General features: G+C 38.4%; 1 protein-coding gene across 1 annotated transcript in view; it reads left to right on the forward strand.

Annotated features, from left to right (window-relative positions):
- The first annotated feature begins 7,348 nt into the window (after positions 1-7,348).
- The window catches only part of RPAP3 (RNA polymerase II associated protein 3), a 60,452-nt gene continuing 49,538 nt past the window's right edge, over positions 7,349-18,262 (forward strand). The window contains exons 1-3 of the mRNA XM_036761024.1: positions 7,349-7,526; positions 10,544-10,702; positions 12,232-12,372. Of these exons, the coding sequence (XP_036616919.1) occupies positions 10,550-10,702; positions 12,232-12,372 (294 nt within the window). The 5' untranslated portion in view covers positions 7,349-7,526; positions 10,544-10,549. The remainder of the gene's footprint in view (positions 7,527-10,543; positions 10,703-12,231; positions 12,373-18,262) is intronic.

Genomic DNA, 18,262 nt, shown 5'->3' on the forward strand with positions numbered 1-18,262 from the left:
TTTTGAAAAGGGACAGGGTCAAGGGAGACAATTGAATAAAGCGGGACAGGTTAGGATGGAGGGAAAAATAGCTAGTCATTCACAACATGATTATTGTGGAAGTGTTTTGCATAATGATATGTGTATGGCCTAGGTTGAATTGCTTGCCTTCTTAGGGAGGTAGGTGGGAAGGGAAGAGGGGAGAGAATTTGGAATTCAAAGTTTTAAAAGCAGATGCTCAAAAAAAAAAGCTGTTTTGTATGCAACTGGGAAACAAGATATATAGAGAATGGGGCATAGAAATCTATCCTGCCATACAAGGAAGTAAGGGGAAAAGGGATGGGGAGGGGAGTGGGGTGACAGAAGGGAGGGCTGACTGGGGAACAGGGCAATCAGAATATATGCCATCTTGGAGTGGGGGGAAGGGCAGAAATGGGAAGAAAATTTGTAACTCAAAATCTTGTGGAAATCAATGTTGAAAACTAAAATATTAAATAATAAAATTTGAAAAAAAATTAGTCCAGCCCTGAGGTGATAAGGGATTGCACCAGGGTAGTGGGAGTGTCAGATGAGAGGACGCATTTACAAGAGATGTTACTAAGATAGAATCAATAGCATTTGCCAACAGATTAGATATAGTGAGTGGAAGATGACATTGAGATTGTGCACTTGGGAACCAGAAGGATGGTTGTGACCTCAGTAGCAAAAGAGAAGTTCAGAAAAGTACAAGATTTGGGGGAAAAGATAATGCATTCAGTTCTGGACATGCTGAGTTTAAAATGTCTATGGGAAATGGAGTTCAATGTGTTCAATAGGCATTTGGAGATTGAAGCCTGGAGGTCAGGAAAGAGGATAGACCCGGATAAAAAGATCTGAAAATCATCTGCATAGAAATGATAATTGAATCCATAGAAACCGATGTGATCACCAATGGAAACTTTGTAAAGGGAAAAGAGGAGAGGGTCCAGGACAGAGCCTTAGGGGATACCCAATTGGCAGGCATGGCCTATCAGTTAATAAGCATTTATTAAGTGCCTACTATGTGCCAGGTACTATGCTAAGTGCCGGGGATACAAAAAAAAAAAGGCAAAAGACAGTCATTTTATTAAAATCTAATAAGAGAAACAACATGCAAACAACTGCATAAAATCTAATAAGGGAAACAACAGACAAACAGTTACATACAAAGCCATATACAGGATAAACAGGATATAATCAACCAAAGGAAGATGCTAGAATGAAGATTAGGCAAGGCTTCCTGAAGAAGGTGGCATTTTAGCTGGGACTTGAAAGAAACCAGAGAAGCCAGAAGCAGAGAAGAGGAGGGAGAGCATTCTGAGCATAGGGGATGGCCACTGAAAACACCCAGGACATATTAGCAGACAGTGATTCAGCAGATATTGCTATTTTCTCCTCTGCACCCTGCGTAGCAACTGAAGCCCTCTGGTCGTGTCTTCCGAGTTAGTGAGGGGGGGAGGTGTCTTCTGCAGCTCTAGTCTTCCTGTTGAGCTGATCTCTTCTGCCATCTGCTGGTCACTCTTCAGAATAGCATTTGTATCAGCAGGAAATTTAGCTTATGGTCCCAGGGCTATTTCAACTTGTGATTCCAGACCACGCCTGAACCCAGCCAGCTATTGGCTGGGGAAATCCGTAGGCATTTAAGTCTGTATTTGAGCAGAACCCCTGTAAGGCTTGCACTCACTCTGACCAAAACGCTTATCTGAATTATGGTCATTTCTCTTATACTTCTTCAGACTAGCCTATGTACCTGCACTTCATCTGGACAGCAAAGGGGATCTCTGACGAGGAGATTTCTCCTTTCACTCTGCTCCCTTCTTTGCCTTGCCCGGCCCTGCCCTGCCCTCCCCCACCGCCATGCTCCTAGCTACTCGCCAGAGTCCATGAAGATCAGCTTGGGAGATAGATGAACAAGTGTAGAGTGGCGCTGGGGAAGCGGGTGGTGACTTTTGCCCTAACTTTCCTTAGCAAGCAAATTGCTGTAATTTCCGTATTCTCAACCCTCCTTTAAGTTTTAATTTCTCTAGCGGAAAACATCTCTAGCTCAATTCAACAGGCTCTCTTTCAATATGTTCTCCAGGACTCTGGCTGGCCTGGTTTCTCTCTTCTGTAGCCGTTCCACTTCAACCTAATCTTTCCTAAAAAGTTGTTCCCAAAATATAGCCCTCCACACATGACCGGATCAAAGCAGATTATTACCCAACTACTACACTCTTTATTCTGGGTTTAAAAAAATGGTGTAGGTAACTTCCAGGAAAACTCCTTCTACCAATGCAATGTAGATTGACGACTATTCTGTCAGAGAGCTGTAGGGGGTATTGAGAGTTAAGCCACTTGCCAAGGGTCACGCAGCCAGTATGTATCAGAGGCAGGAGTTGAACCTCAGTCTTTCCCCTTCTCAGGCCTGATTTCTGTCTTGTTTGCCATGCAGTTACTTTCTAGATGCCATGCTTTCCTTAATGTAGCCTGAGACAGCGTTAGCTTTTCTTTACTACCATGACCCAGCAATAACATATTAAGTCCACTAAAACTCCTAGATATTTCTCACAGGAATTGTCTACTCATATCTCCCTCATCTCAGGTTATGTAGTTGATTTTTTTTTACTATAAATACAGAACTATATATAAATATATATAATATACATATATGTATACATATATATTATATATTTATAAATATATATATCCCTATTGATTTTGAAATTATTGATTTAACCTAGGTTTTTAGTCTGTCGAGGTCTTTTTGGATCCGGACTCTTTTGTGCAATCTATTAAGTACAAGGAGGTGCGGGAGCCAACTTCTATAGGCTCACAAGAGCCAACTTCTGAATTTTCAGTGTGAGCATTATACCTCAGAAATTGACAAATGCTACAAATCAGGGCTTGATATTATAACTCCTGTCCCAAAGCCAATTGGCATGGAACTTTCTCCTTATTGGTGGAGAGAACTCCAGTCTTCTTTGAGTCACCTTGGGCTCTCCTTGCTTCCAGTTTCAAGAAGGAAGATGGAAAAGACTGGAGGACAACTCTCTGGGAAGACATGAGAGAAGCCATCGGTTTCCACCATATTCCTTATCCTCAGTTTGTTATACAAGAGACTTCTGGGAGTTTCCTTTGGGGTAAAATTTAGGATTCTCTCTACTGAGCTGAGTTACCTCAGTCCCAATGGGAGAACTCCCTTATTCTATATTGTCTGATATATAGTCTCCTAAATATACCTTCTTTGTTTTGCTACAATTTGGATAAATGGGTTTCTTGGCTATTTGCTATGTGTGTTCATTGTGGAACCAGTATTAGGTGGGAAAGGGTTCAAGCCTTTCTCTTTAAGGCTTGGGGTATAGATTTTGGAGTCCAATTTCTCCCCCAATGATAAACAATGATCTTAGAAGTTAGAACCTGATTATATTCCCTTGACTAACAATATTTAAGGGAGCAGATAGATATAATTCTAGTTTGGTACTCCCTCTCTCTGAGGAGAGCAAAATGTCCTCTAGCCCCAACTTCCTACTTCCCTTACTGATAGGAGTGAAAGTCTCCTTTGAAGAAAGGTGGAGGGAGATAGAAGCTAGAGGTATCTATTCTGCCTCTTTTCCAGCCACACAATGACTGTCCCCCCTCCCCATGCTACAAGTGAGAGAAGGCCCTTAATACACACAGGGCTGCTCATTACAATATATTGTTTTCCTGATTGTCTAGATTGAAGAAAATGATGGAAAAGTGTTCATACAGATTAAACTTAAAAGTATTATCAAGATGGTGGAGTGGTAGGAACTGGTGAAGCCTATCTACAAATCTCCTCTAACTAGATCCAGGAAATGTACCAGAAATGGGCTGGGAGATGTAGTCAATATGGCCAAGAGGAAGCGTTAGATTCCAACTCTACTCCCTATACTTCCTCAGCAAAGATCTAGAGAGAATGCTGATTAGAAAAGCTGAGAAGAAGTCATAGTGAATCACTTTTCCAGCTCAGGGTGGCTTAGGTAGAGAGACAAAGGGGTCTGTGGACTTTGGGGAAGTAGTCTGGTTAGAAGTATGGTGGAGAACATTGCAGTACCCAGGGACTTAGAGAGGGAAAAGACAGGAAAGAGATCCTAGGGGGTCCCTGAGCAAGAATTAGGGGCAGGAATGGGTTCTTTTTGGCAGTTCTGTCACCTACTACTCAGTGCCAGCTCATGAATCCAAGGTGGATAAGAGTACTTGTGAGCCTTGACTGAACACACAACAAGTTTCAGGTAGCACACAGTATCTGTGTGACTGTGATCTGCAGAACAGAGCACAACATCCCAAACCAAAGGGGAGCTGGCAGTTGAGTCTCTATGAAACTGTAGAGCTCTTCTGTGGGCTAATTAATGGCTGAGGCAAGCAACAGTCTGCTAAAAAGCCAATAGACTCAAACCTGAGTCAGGAATTTGCAGAATTCAAACCAGGAGGGTAGTAAGGAGACTTCCTACCAGATCACAGCACTTTGGGAGCATTGAAAGCTTACAGAACACAGTCAGAACTGTGAAAGTTGCAGGATGTAAGAAGACAGAAGATCAAATCAGATATCCCTCCCAGAAGTGTTCAGAGGCCAGCCTTAAAATAAAGTGCAAAGTGAAGAAGTAGGCTGGAAGAGTGAGCAAACAAAAAAAGAACCTGACCATAAAAAGTTATTATGGTGACAGAGAAGCTCAAGACACAAACATAAGATGACTGAAAAAAATTTACAAGCAAAGTCTCATAGGAAAAAAAAATGCTTCTTGGACACAAGTCTAACCAGACTTCCTAGAAAAACTAAAGAAGGAGCTAAAAATAATTTTAAAAACCAAATGAGAGCAGTAGAGGAAAGAATGGGAAAAGACGCAAGAACTAGGGAAGAAAGATATGAAAAGAGAATTAACATCTTGTGGGGGAAAGGCATAAAACTTTACTAATTAAAATAACTCTTTGAAAATTAGAATTGGCCACATGGATTCTAATGACTCCATGAGACTCCATGAGAAATAATTAAACAAATTTTTTTTAAAAACTGAAGAAAATGTGAAGCATATCATAGGAAAAACAACTAACCTGGAAAACAAATCAAGGAGAAATTATTTAAGAATCATTAGACTACCTGAAAGCCATTAATAAAAAGAGCTTAGATATATTTCAAGAAATCATAAAGGAAAACTGGGCTGATCTCTCAGAACCAAAGTGGAAAGAATCCACTAGGCACCTCCCAAAAGAAAATTGAAAATGAAAACTCCTGGGAATATTATAGCCAAAATCCAGATCTCTTAGGTCAAGTAAAAAATACCGCAGCAAGCAGAAAGAAAAGAATTCAAGTGCAAAAGAGTGACAATTAGGATCACACAAGATTTAGCAGTCACCACTTAGAAGTAGAGAGCTTGGAATATGATATTCCAGAAGGTAAAAGATCTAGGTTTACAACAAAGAATAACCTACCCAGCAAAAATGAGTTTAATTCTATATGGGCAATAGAAAGTGTGACATATAAACACAGAATTGAAGAGAAGCATAATAAAGTAAACATGAGTGAGAAATCATAAGAGACTAAACAAGGTTCAACTGTTTGCATTCTTATATGGGAAAGTGATACATGTAGGTTCTTAGAGTTTTGTCATCATCAGGGGTCGAAATGAGTTACACAGGGAGAAATTGAAAATAAGTGACAGAGTAGGAATGATAGAGGAGCAATCTGCTGGAGGAGACGGCATGGAATTATTCAATAGGATTTCTTGAGCAGGTAGAGGAGTTAGCCTTAGTAAAGAGTAAAGCCACCTCATTATGTTGAGAGGGGGGGTAAAGGAGGAGATGATGGCAGAAGGAATATAAGGGATAGGAGATGGGGAAGAAGGGACAAGAGGGAGCTCATGGAGAATGGCTTTGATTTTTTTTTCCATAATATTTGAGACAAGGCTCTCAGCTCAAAGGATAGGGTGAGGTAGAAACCTTGGGAGCTTTGAGAAAAGCTCAAAAGATTTGGAAGAGTGGCCATGGAAAATGGAATAGAATGGAGTTGAGTGCAGAATGAGGTATATACGTACTAATGAAAGAACTTTGCTTGACTATAAACTGTAACCAGGGTTTTGTGTTTCTTGCTTTCTCAATAGGGGATAGGATAAAGGGGAGCAGAGAAGACAGATCTTTGGAAAAATAACATTTAATTTTTAAAACCTCCTTGAGGAAAAGTGGGGGGAAAACAAAAGTGGGGAAAGGGATTGTTTTTGTTATAATTAAAGTGTTTATTCTGAATCAGTAAATATCAAACAAAACGCAAATTTCCAAATACAGAGCAAAACAGTAAAAGAACTGTCCGTTGAACTGAAGTTATATTATGCGCTGTTTACTTTTCAAATATAATAAATTCAACATGTGATTTTCTAAGTTGTCCCATTTCTCTATGATTTTGGCCTTCTTTGTTCTCTTCTGTGTATTTAAAAATGCAAAATGACCCTTTTTCCTTTTTCTTCTTTTGACTATCATAGCCCTAGCCTTCACTCCTTCCGCATTCAAAAAGACTAAACACGGCAAAGCCCTTCTTTTGATGAGACCAGCAACAGCTCCGTGTCCTGGAAAGAGCTCTGCCATCCATACATAAATAATAAGAATGACAATAAATAAGCATTTATTAAGCCACTACAATGTGTCAGGCTAAGTGGTGTGGATACAAAGGCTTACAAGAGGTTACGGTCCAAATGGGGAGACAACATGCAAACAAACCACATACAAAGAAGCGTTAGACAAAGTAAGCCGGAGATCATTGCAGAGGAAAGGCACTAAGAATAATGAAGCTTGGGAGAGGCGGGACTTTGCCTGAGACTTGAAGCCAAGTATCCTCTGAAAGTGAGGGAGGATCTGGGTTGGAAAGTCAGCTACGCTGTTCGCAACCCGTGGCTTCGAGCGCTTCCCTTGGCCTCTCGGCGACCAAGTTCCCCATCTGTAAAGGGAGGAGTTGTGAGGAGATGATCTTTGAGATTGCCTCCCATTGATGTCTGGCTTTATTCATTCTATCCATTAGCATTTGGGAGGGCAGGGGGTGTCCCAACGATTTTCCATGGACGCAGCTGCCTCGTGGGATCTAGGGCTGGAAGGAAGTTCTGTAAGTCACACGTCCAGTAAATGACATGTAAGCAGCCAGCAAGTATCTGGGCACGATTCGAACTAGGTCTTCCTCTTTTCCAGTCCAACACTTTATGCACGGCGTCACAACGTGAAGCCCTAGAGTAGGTTGACCAGTGTGTTACAGGAGAGCAGCTTACGGACGCCAGAGGTCGCCCTTCTCGGACACGACTCCGGCTCGAGTCTCCGAAGTCGAGGCTCAGGAGCTGGAGGGAGCGGGGGCGGGGTCTGGAGCTTCTTTCCCGTCGTGCCCCGCGCGAGGAGGCGGTGCGCGCCCGGCATTGTGGGAAGGGGTGCTTGAGCGGCAGTGCTTGTGGTGCGTATCGGGTAGTCGGCGCTAGTGTCTTCGGGAGCGGGGGTACCCAGAGGCTGGCGACGACGCGGGGCACGTTGGCACCCAGACGAGGAGCGGCGGCAGGCCCCGGGTGAGGGCAGCCGAGAGGGGAAGAGGGGAGGAGCACGTTTGTTGACGGCGGTGGGGTGGCGGTGGTGTCCGTGGGGTCTCCCAGGTAGCGGCGCCTTCCGCCGGGGGCGGGGCGTCCACGAACCTCGTCCCACGCGTGAAGCGGCCCAAATGGGACGGCAGAATTGCTGCCAGTTACCAGAACTTTCCAGAAATGTCACCTTGCTCCCTTCCCTCCCAGTTTCTTGGGGTAACTGGAGCAGATTATGGGGGGGAGGGCAAGATCAAGGGGCTCTCCTGACCCAGCATTTTGCCTCACGTCCCTGTAGTGGGATACGTATAGGATCCGGAGTCGGAGACCCTTGCTGCCCGCAACGTCTCTGCCCCTACGACCCCGTACCTGTTTACTAAGCAGCTAGGAGGCCGTAGTGTGGCTAGAGCGCTCGACCTAGAGACATGAAGAGCCGAGTTCGAATTCTGCCCTAGACTCTTCCTAACACAAAAAGCTGTGGGCATTTTCACTGGCTGTCCCTTGTACCTGGAATGCATTTCCTTCTCATCTGCACCTCCTGGCTTCCTTCGAGTCATAGCTAAAATCCCACCCTTTGCAAGAAGTCCTTCCCAGTTCCTTTGATGCTTTTGCCCTCCCTGTGTTGATCATTCCCAGTTTACCCCGTCTGTATCTTGGCTACACATAGTTGTTGGCATGTTGTGTCCCCTATTAGACTGTGAGCTCCTTAGGAGCAAGCGCTGTCTTTTTCCTTTCTTTTTATCCCCAGCACTTATCACCGTGCCTGGCACTTTAGGTACTTAATAAATGTTGTCAACTGACCGTGACCCTGGGCAAATCACCAAACTTAGTCTTATTTACTACTTCCCTAATAGCACTTCCCACTTAGGGTTATGAAGATGAAATGAAATGATATGTAAAGCACATTGCAAACATTAAAGCTGTATTTAAATGCTGGCCATTGGGTGAATAAGAACCTCAATGCATGGTCGTTTTTCTTATCTATAAAATGAGAGCTTGGACTAGATCTCCAAAGTCCACAAACTTCTTGTACATTTTTAATCTTCTGACAGCTCCAGCTCTGAGCACAGCTCCTGGGCACACAGTAGATACTTAATAAATGACTTTTCCCTGTGGCCATCAGTTGCAAATTGTTAAGGCCTAGAATGCCTTCCTTTAGGCAGGGCCTGTAACTAAGCTTTACTGAAGATGGCTTGAGGCCAGAGCAGTATAGCTTCGAACCTCAGTACAAATGTTTTCTTATAGTATTTTGTTTGGAAAAGAAGATGAATGAGTTAGGAAGCAAGGTCCTCGATACTCGATACTTTACAGATTTTTTATTTTGTAGTTAAGGGTAACTTAACAATTTTCTCCATTACTTGGAACAATCAAGTTGTATTTGTTATCTTAATATAAATTACTGTAGATAGCTTTGTCATTCTAAGAGAACCTATAAAGCTATCTAGAGTGAGCAGTTAATGAATGGATTTATGCAGGACACTTGGATCTTGTCTTATCTAATATATGTTCCTGAAAAATTGAGTGTAAGTTGAATTAATTTCAGAGGTGATTCTTCTTTATTTTTCACTTTGTGAAAACACCTTAGTTTCAGTTTTCTTTCTTCTGGGTCAAATAGGTAATGATCTGATGTAGTTATACAAGGAGACTTCCTTATCAATGGAAGTTTTGTAATAGTAAAGAATTTTTTAAATATGAGTGCCCCAATTTATCTGTTTTGTGAGTTTAGTTTCACAACTAAACTTCATTAACTTTCAGTGAAAATGTTAAAATATTTTTCACATTCCGTAGTTGCTGCTAACCTGATTATTGTTGGGGTTTTTTATTCCAAACTCTAATTTCATAGTTTTCCATTATGTTTACATTGTCTTTAATTTTGTGGCTTTCAGTGAGATATGAATAGTACTTGAAAAGTACAGAAAAATTACTGTTTGGCTTCACTCGGGTCATAGTATTCTAGACCTATATTTGGGAGGGACCTTAGAAGTCAGCACCCTAATTTTACAGATGAAGAAATTGGGGCCTGGGGAGGGGAAGTGACTTGCTGAAGGTCACAAGTGTTGGAGCCTACATTTGAACTCAGGTCCTCCAACTCTAAAGCCAGCTCTGTTTCCACTATATTTTTTTACACAGTAACTTTTTTTTTCTTTTGTCTTTACTTTTCCTTTGTGGCATTTGCTAAGTGGATGTTTCAAATATTTTTTGGAATTCATCTCTGCGTTTGGAGTCCTGAAATCCTCCTTTGAGGCTTCAGAGTGGCTTCGAGGTACACTGGGTTCTCAAAATATATGCTACCTGAGGGTAAGCTCTAACAGATCCTATCAAATTGGAAAGGCTTTGAATAGAGGCATATATTTCACTCTAGCACCAATCTGGCCTCTAGAAATTTGGCCACCGGCTGATAAAATTTCTTGGCCATTCAGTTAATGAAGAGTGCCTTTTAAGGCAGAAAGAACTTAAGATCTGAGTTGGCACAGGGAATAATCCACCCTGAAGAAATCATGGCTTTTTAAAGTGTTCCTACTTTTGTCAATGTGCTAGACATTTTTGGTAAATAATAAAACCTACTCTAAACAAAGGTCCAATTATAAACTTTAAAATGTTTAAAAACATAAATAGGTACCTTTCTAGTAAGTATCTTAAGTGAATTGGTATGATCTAGGAATATCAGAGACAACTAAGTAAACGACATGAGACACAGAGATGGAGCTGCTTGTTCCTATAGGAGCTCTTATACATTCATTTTTCACTCATAGATGAACTGGACTACACAGTTGGATTTTTCCTGTTAAAATATTTTATTTGGTACCCTGATTTGTGAAACCCATTGAATATATGCTGTTTAATGAGTTTTGTTTTATTCTTTCTCCTATCTTTATGCCTTAACCATATCTGAAGTGGTTGGAAGAATCCCTAATTTTCTGTTCCTATAAGAATATTTCTGATTTCAGGAAAATAATACATTTTAAAAAAATTCTCACTAGAGGTTGAATGTTTCTAAAACTTTGCAGACCATAATGACTTCAGCAAGCAAAGCAGTTGAGTTACAATTACAGATGAAGCATAATGCTGAGGAACTACAAGACTTCGTGAGGGATTTAGAAAGCTGGGAAAAAGACATTAAACAAATGGATTTGGAATTGAGAAATCAAAATGGTGTTTCAGGAGAGGTAAATTGAGAGTTTTTAATTTAATATCCAGCACAAGTATTTATTTAAAAATGAAACCCAAACAAGCTGTTAAGCTGTATCTTTAGAGCTGCAAAATTGAAAAGAATTACTTTGCTATTAAATTTTTGTCTTTTTTAGAAATCCCATGTTTTATTTATATTCATTTTTCAAATATGTTTAGTGAATAATTAGAATGTATTATAATCTAAAGGTCCCTAACACATAAGTAATTTGAGCCCTATAGTGTAGAATATTTTCATGAGAAACTAATTATATATGTCATGGCATTACACTGATTTTATTAAATGTTTACTTCTTTTTCTAAAAAATTACTTTTTCTGAACTTGAATATCATTTAATGGGCATTTCCATATATACAGTAGGACATGAAACTATCACTCTTATGTACAGCTTGCTTTCTTTTTCAAAAATACAAGAAATTCAACATGTAACTTTCAGAGCCATCCTACTTATTTGTCTTTAAATCCTTTCGCTGAATTTTAAAAAATGCTTCAATAGCTCTCTTTTCTTTTTTTTTTTCCCTTTTTGGAGGCTTTCCTATCTCTGGTCCCTTTTTCTTTCCCACCCTGCTCTGTCCAATTGAAAATAAAAATAAAATCCTTTTAAACAGATAAGCATAATTAAGTAAAACAAATTCCCACATTGTCTGTGTCTAAAACTACTCATTTTGAGTCCATCACTTCTCTGATAGGAGGTAGGTCGTATGCATCATTTTTGGTCCTCTGAAATCTTAGTAGGTCGTTGAAATGATCAGAATTCTAAGTCTTTCAAAATAGTATTTACCTTAATTAAGGAAATAAATTTTATGATTTTTTATGGTTGAGGAAAAGATTTTCATATGAGGGAGAAGATAAAACTTTTAGGGGAGATTGTACTATTACTTGGAGGCCTTTGTATTGCTGCTGAACCCATACAGTAACAATGCAGTGTTTGATATTTTAATCTATGATTTCAAATTGATTTATAATTATGACTGTTGGTTAATACATTTTTTGTGATTTAAAATATTTCTTCTGAAATTGATGCTTGCTGAAAATAATTGCTTACCCAAAACTAAGCTAAATTTGTTTTAGTTTTTTATAAAAGTTTCTCCATGACCCTTGGTTCTAGAGGATCATGCCAGAGAAAATACAAGCTCTGGCATGTCCTACCAAACTGGAAAGCTTCAAGCCCAGCATGGGCTTATATGTCTGAAGGCCAGCCTAGTTAAATTTGAAGATGCTTATCAATAGATTTGGCCCCAATGTAATTAATTTCTCCGCCACAGCAAATCATATATTGAGGTGAGTTGTGTGTGCAATACTAGTATCCACACTGATGAAGTCATGAAAATTTAGTATTTAAATAGGAGTTAATTTGAGCATAATCACTGCAAATGATAGGTACATTCGGTTGATGACTAATAAGCACTTTTTTTCCTTGAAAATGACATACTGCCAGTGATAATGTCTTGTTGATAGTTAAAAGTAAAATCATACAGCACTTTAAAAAAATGTTTTTCTACCTAGAACTTATTTCCTGTTCGAAATAAAAATTTTAAGAAAAAGAAGAAAAGCAAAACGAAAATGCCTTCGAAAAAAACCACAGAAGAAAACAAAAAAAACAGGATAAAATCTTATGATTATGAAGCATGGGGAAAACTTGATGTGGTAAGTTATTTAAGTCATATGCTCTTTGATATACAAACACAGATTTGCTGGTAACAGCAATCTGCAGATAAAAGAGATGTAAGAGTTTCTATGTAATTTTCCTTTACCTGTTATAGATTATTTCATAGTACAATAAAGCTTCAACTTGAACCTTCAATTAACTAGTTTTTTTTTTCTTTCTGTGATTCACTTTTAAGGAAAAGGCAAATGATAGTAAATCAAGCCAATATCAGGGATTTATTTAAAAATCAAGTCAGTATATACTTGTGGAGGAATATACGAGGAGAATTGATAGATTGAGGCTCTCATTTTAGAAAGATTTCAACTAATATTGAAATAAAAAGATGCTCTGGTTCTCTTCTAATTAACATAGTTAATTAAAATTTTTGAGTAACCTATTTCCAGAATATTCTGTTTGAAGTTCTGCTGTTCTTTCCTTCTTTGTCTTTTATAAGTTCATTTCGAAGTCAGCTATGATAATACTCTTCAGATGTCATGACGAAGTGATCTTTTGTACATGATTTTTGTTAGGATTTTTTTCTAAGTTTTTCTTTTCTTTTTTTTTTTTTTCAGTTTCCCTAGAACTGTTATTGTATTTAGCCTGAATAAAGTGACTTCATCTTACCTCTTTGGCTGTCCTATGACAGATTTATTTTTAAAAAATAATAAAGACTTAAGCAACACTGATGGATGTGATAGCCAAAGTATACTGCTTTGTCTACATTATTAATAACTTACCCTTAAAAACTGGTTAGTTGAGGCAAAATCATTATTTTTCTCTCTAAACTAATCCCTTTTCCTAACTCTTCTATTTCTATTGAAAACACAGCCATTCTTCCAGTTGTTCAGGCATTTTCAGTTGTGTCTGACTCTTTGTGACCCCATTTAGGGTTTTCTTGGTAAAGATAATGGTATGGTTTACCATTTCCTTCTCTCTCTAATTTCACAGATGAAGAAACTGAGATAAACAGAATTAAGTGACTTGCCCAGGGTTCCACGGCTAGTAAGTGTCTGAGGCCAGATTTGAATTCAGGAAGATGAAGCTTCCTGACTCCAGGCCTGGCACTCTATCCACTGCACCATTTAGCTGCCCTAGTCTTCTAGTTACCCAAGAGTTATCCTTGAGTCCTCATTCTCACTTACCCTCTGTATCCAATCAGTTGCCAAAGTCTCGTTGATTTTCCTCAACATCTTTCTGCTTTCTGTATTTGGTTCACATCACAGTCACCTCAGTCCAGGCCCTTATCTCTTGCTTAGACTATGGAAATAATCTCTTACTTGGTCCCCCCTTCATCTAGTGTTTGTCCTTTGCAATCCATCTTCTACGTAGCCTCCAAATTGACATTCCTGAAACACAAGTATGACCCTGTCGCTCCTCCAGAAATATCTTGCCTTTAGGATGAATCCACATTCCTTTGTTTGACATTTAAAGCCCTGAACTATCTGGCTTAAGTTTATCTTTCCAGACTAATTATCCATTACTTCTTTTGTATTGCTACGTGCTCCAATGGAACTGAACCATTTGCTATTCTCTATACATAATGTTCTATCTCCCACCTCTGTGCTTTTGTACCTGCTATACCCCTTTGTCTGGAATGTCCTCTCTAGCTTCTTTGCTTGGTACCCTAGCTCCCTTCATGGCTAAACAAAAATGCCACCTCCTTAAAGGGACCTTGCCTATCTTCCCCATTTGTCAGTCCCATCCTCCCTCCCTGACCCCAATCACTATATTTTTGTGTATATGTTTTATATGTCTTATATTTATCTGTGAACGTGTTGCCTTCCCCAAATAAAATGCAGATTTGGACTATTCAGTCTAGAAAGGCAAAGGTTGAAAGTGAAATGAAGGAATATATAACATTTGTACCAAATCTGGAAATAGTAGAATGATGGAGCACCTTTTAAAACTTGAATGAGGAAGTCTTTTTTGTTGTTCTTGTAAATAACTAATTTCTTCTTATTACATGTAAAGATGATTTTCAACATTCATTTTTATAGGATTTTGAGTTCCAAATTTTTCTCCTGTCCTCCTTCCTCTTCCCCATCCCCAAGATGACAAGCATCTGACAAGGGTTATACGTATGCAATCATGTTAAACATATTTCCACATAATTTGTGTTATGAAAGAAGAAACAGAACAAAAGGGAAAATCCCCCAGAAAGTGAAAATAGTATGCTTTGATCTGCATTCAGACTCTGTAGTTCTTTCTCTCGATTAGGATAGCATTTTTCATCATGAGTCTTTTGGAATGGTCTTTATATTGCTGAGAAGAGCTAAACCATTTATAATTGATCATTGCACAATATTGCTGTTACTGTGTACAGTGTTCTGGTTCTACTCATTTCACTCGGCGTTAGTTCATGTCAGTCTTTCCAGGTTTTTCTGAAATCTGCCTGCTCATCTTTCTTAGAGCACAGTACTATTGCATTACATTTATATACCACAATTTGTTTAGCCATTCACTATTTGAGGGGAATTTCCAGTTCTTATCCCCCAACAAAAAGAGCTGCTGTAAATATATATTTTTTTACATGTAAGTCCTTTTCATTTTTAAAAATCTCTTTGGGATACAGTCCTTGTAGTGGTATTGCTCGATCAAGGGGTATGCACGGTTTGATTGCCTTTTGAGTGTAGCTCCAAATTGCTCAATGAGAAGAGTTGTTTTTTTTTTTTTGGTAAATTTTAATTTTTTTTTATTTTTAGTTTACAACACTCGGTTCTATATAATTTTGAGTTCCAGATTTTCTTCCTTCCCCCCCCCCCACCCCAAGATGGCATGGAACCCCATATATCTTCCATGTATAGCTTCGCATTGAATTAATTTACACACAAGTCAAGTTGTGGAGAAGAATTATGACCAATGGGATGAATCATGAGAAAGAAGAAACAGAACCAAAAAAAAAAAACCCCAAAAACAAAAGAGAGGAAAAAAAAGGGGGGGGGGGAAGGTGAGCATAAAGTGTGCCTCAATCGGCATTCATACTTCATAGCTCTTTCTCTGGATGTAGATAGTATGCTCCATCATGAGTCCTTTGGAGTTGTCTTTGCACCTTGTGTTGCTGAGAAGAGCAAAGTCTGTCAGGGTTAGTCCTCACAGAATCCATATATCTGTGGTTGTATATAATGTTCTCCTTGCTCTGTTCTGCTCACTCAGCATTATGTTGTGTAGGTTTTTCCAGGTTGTTATGAAGTCTGTACCTTCATATACCACAGCTTGTTCAGCCGTTCCCCAATTGATGGGCATCCCTTTGATTTCCCATTCTTAGCTACCACAAAAAGAGCCGCTATAAATACTTTTGTACATATAGGTCCTCTTCCCACTTGTGTGATCTCTTTGGGATACAACCCTAGAAGTGGTATTACTGAGTCAAAGGGTATGAACATTTTTATAGCCCTTTGGGCATAGTTCCAAATTGCTCTCCAAAATGGCTAGATCAGTTCACAACTCCACCAGCAACATAACTATGTTCCAATTTTCCCACGTCCTCTCCAGCATTTATCATTTTCCTGTTTTGTCATTTTATCCAATCAGACAGGAGAGATGTGGTACTTAAGAATTGTTTTGATTTGCATTTCTCTGATCAGTAGTGATTTCGAGCATTTTTTCATATGCTTATGGGTATCTTTAATTTCTTCCTCTGAAAGCTGCCTGTTCATATCCTTTGACTATTTCTCAATTGGGGAATGACTTGTATTCCTATATATTTGGCTCAGTTCCCTGTATATTTTACAGATGAGGCCTTTATCAGAGACACTAGTTGTAAAGATTTTCTCCCAATTTTCTGCTTCCCTCCTAATCTTTGTTGCATTGGCTTTTTTTGTACAAAAACATTTCAATTTAACATAATCAGAATTATCCATTTCACAATTTGTAATGCTCTCTTGTCTCTTGTTGTGTCATGAATTCTTTTCTTTTCCATAAATCTGATGGGTTAATTACTCCTTGCTCTCCCAAATTGCTTATAATATCAGCCTTTATTCCTAAATCATGAACCCATTTTGACTTTATTTTGGTATATGGTGTAAGATATTGGTCTATGCCCTACCATTTTCCAATTTTCCCAGGAGTTTTTGTGAAATAGTGAATTCTTAGCCTAGAAGCTGGCCTCTTTGGGTTTGTCAAAGAGTAGATTGCTATAGTCATTGACTTCTCCATCTTTGTACCTGTCCTATTCCACTGATCCACCACTCTGTTTCTTAGCCAGTACCAGGCAGTTTTGATGACTGCTGCTCTATAGTACAGTTTGATATCTGGTATGGCTAGGCCACCTTCTCTAGCACTTCTTTTCATTAATACCCTAGATATTCTAGACCTCTTGTTCTTCCAGATGAATTTTGTTATTATTTTATCCAGCTCTTTAAAATAATTTTTTGGTAATTCAATTGGTATGGCACTGAATAGATAGATTAATTTAGGTAAAATTGTCATTTTTATTATATTAGCCTAACCATGACAACTGATATTTTTCTATTTATTTAGATCTGACTTTGTTTGTGTGAAAAATGTTTCATAATTATGTTCATATAGTCCCTGGGTTTGTCTTGGCAGATAGACTCCCAAGTATTTTATAGTGTCTACAGTAACTTTGAATGGAATTTCTCCTCCTGTTTCTTGCCATTGGGCTTTGTTAGTAGTATATAGGCATGCTGAGGATTTATGTGGGTTTATTTTATATCCTGCAACTTTGCTAAAGTTGTTTATTATTTCAAGTAGGTTTTTACTTGATTCTCTAGGATCCTCTACACAAATCATCATATCATCTGCAAAAAGTGATAATTTAGTTTCTTCTTTGCCTATTCTAGTTCCTTCAATTTCTTTTTCTTCTCTTATTGCTACAGCTAACGTTTCTAGTACCAAATTGATTAGTAGGAGTGATATCCTTATTTCACCCCAGACCTTATTGGGAATGCATCTAGCTTATCCCCATTACAAATAATGCTTGTTGATGGTTTTAGGTAGATGCTATTTATAATTTTAAGGAAGGCTCCATTTATTCCTATGCCTTCTAGTGTTTTTAATAGGAATGGGTGTTGTATTTTGTCAAAGGCTTTTTCTGCATACATTGAGATGATCATGTGGTTTCTGCTAGTTTTATTGTTGATATGGTCAGTTATGCTAATCGTTTTCCTAATATTGAACCAGCCTTACATTCCTGGAATAAATTCTACTTGGTCATAGTGTATTATTCTGGTGATAAGTTGCTGCAGTCTTTTTGCTAATATTTTATTTAAAATTTTTGCATCCATATTCATTAGGGAAATTGGTCTATAATTTTCTTTCTCTGTTTTGACTCTACCTGGTTTGGGTGTTAGTACCATATTTGTGTCATAAAAAGAATTTGGTAGGACTCCTTCACCTATTTTCCCAAATAGTCTACAAAGTATAGGAATTAATTGTTCTTTAAATGTTTGATAGAATTCACACATAAAACCATCTGGTCCTGGAGATGTTTTCCTAGGGAGTTCATTGATGACTTGCTCAATTTCTTTTTCTGAGATGGGGTTATTTAGAAATTTTACTTCCTCTTCTGTTAACCTGGGCAATTTATGTTTTTGTAGATATTCATCCATATCTCTAAGGATGTCAAATTTATGGGCATACAATTGGGCAAAATAATTCCTAATTATTGTTTTGATTTCTTCTTCATTAGAGGTGAACTCACCCTTTTCATTTTTGATACTGGTAATTTGATTTTCTTCTTTCTTTTTCTAAATCAAATTGACCAAAGGTTTATCAATTTTATTGGTTTTTTCATAAAATGAGCGCTTTGTTTTATTTCTTAATAGTTTTCTTGATTTCAATTTTATTAATCTCTCCTTTGATTTTCCATATTTCTAATTTGGTATTTAATTGGGGATTTTCAATTTGTTCTTTTTCTAGCTTTTTCAG

Source organism: Trichosurus vulpecula, chromosome 5 (assembly GCF_011100635.1).
Source record: "Trichosurus vulpecula isolate mTriVul1 chromosome 5, mTriVul1.pri, whole genome shotgun sequence".
NCBI classification, from domain to species: domain Eukaryota; kingdom Metazoa; phylum Chordata; class Mammalia; order Diprotodontia; family Phalangeridae; genus Trichosurus; species Trichosurus vulpecula.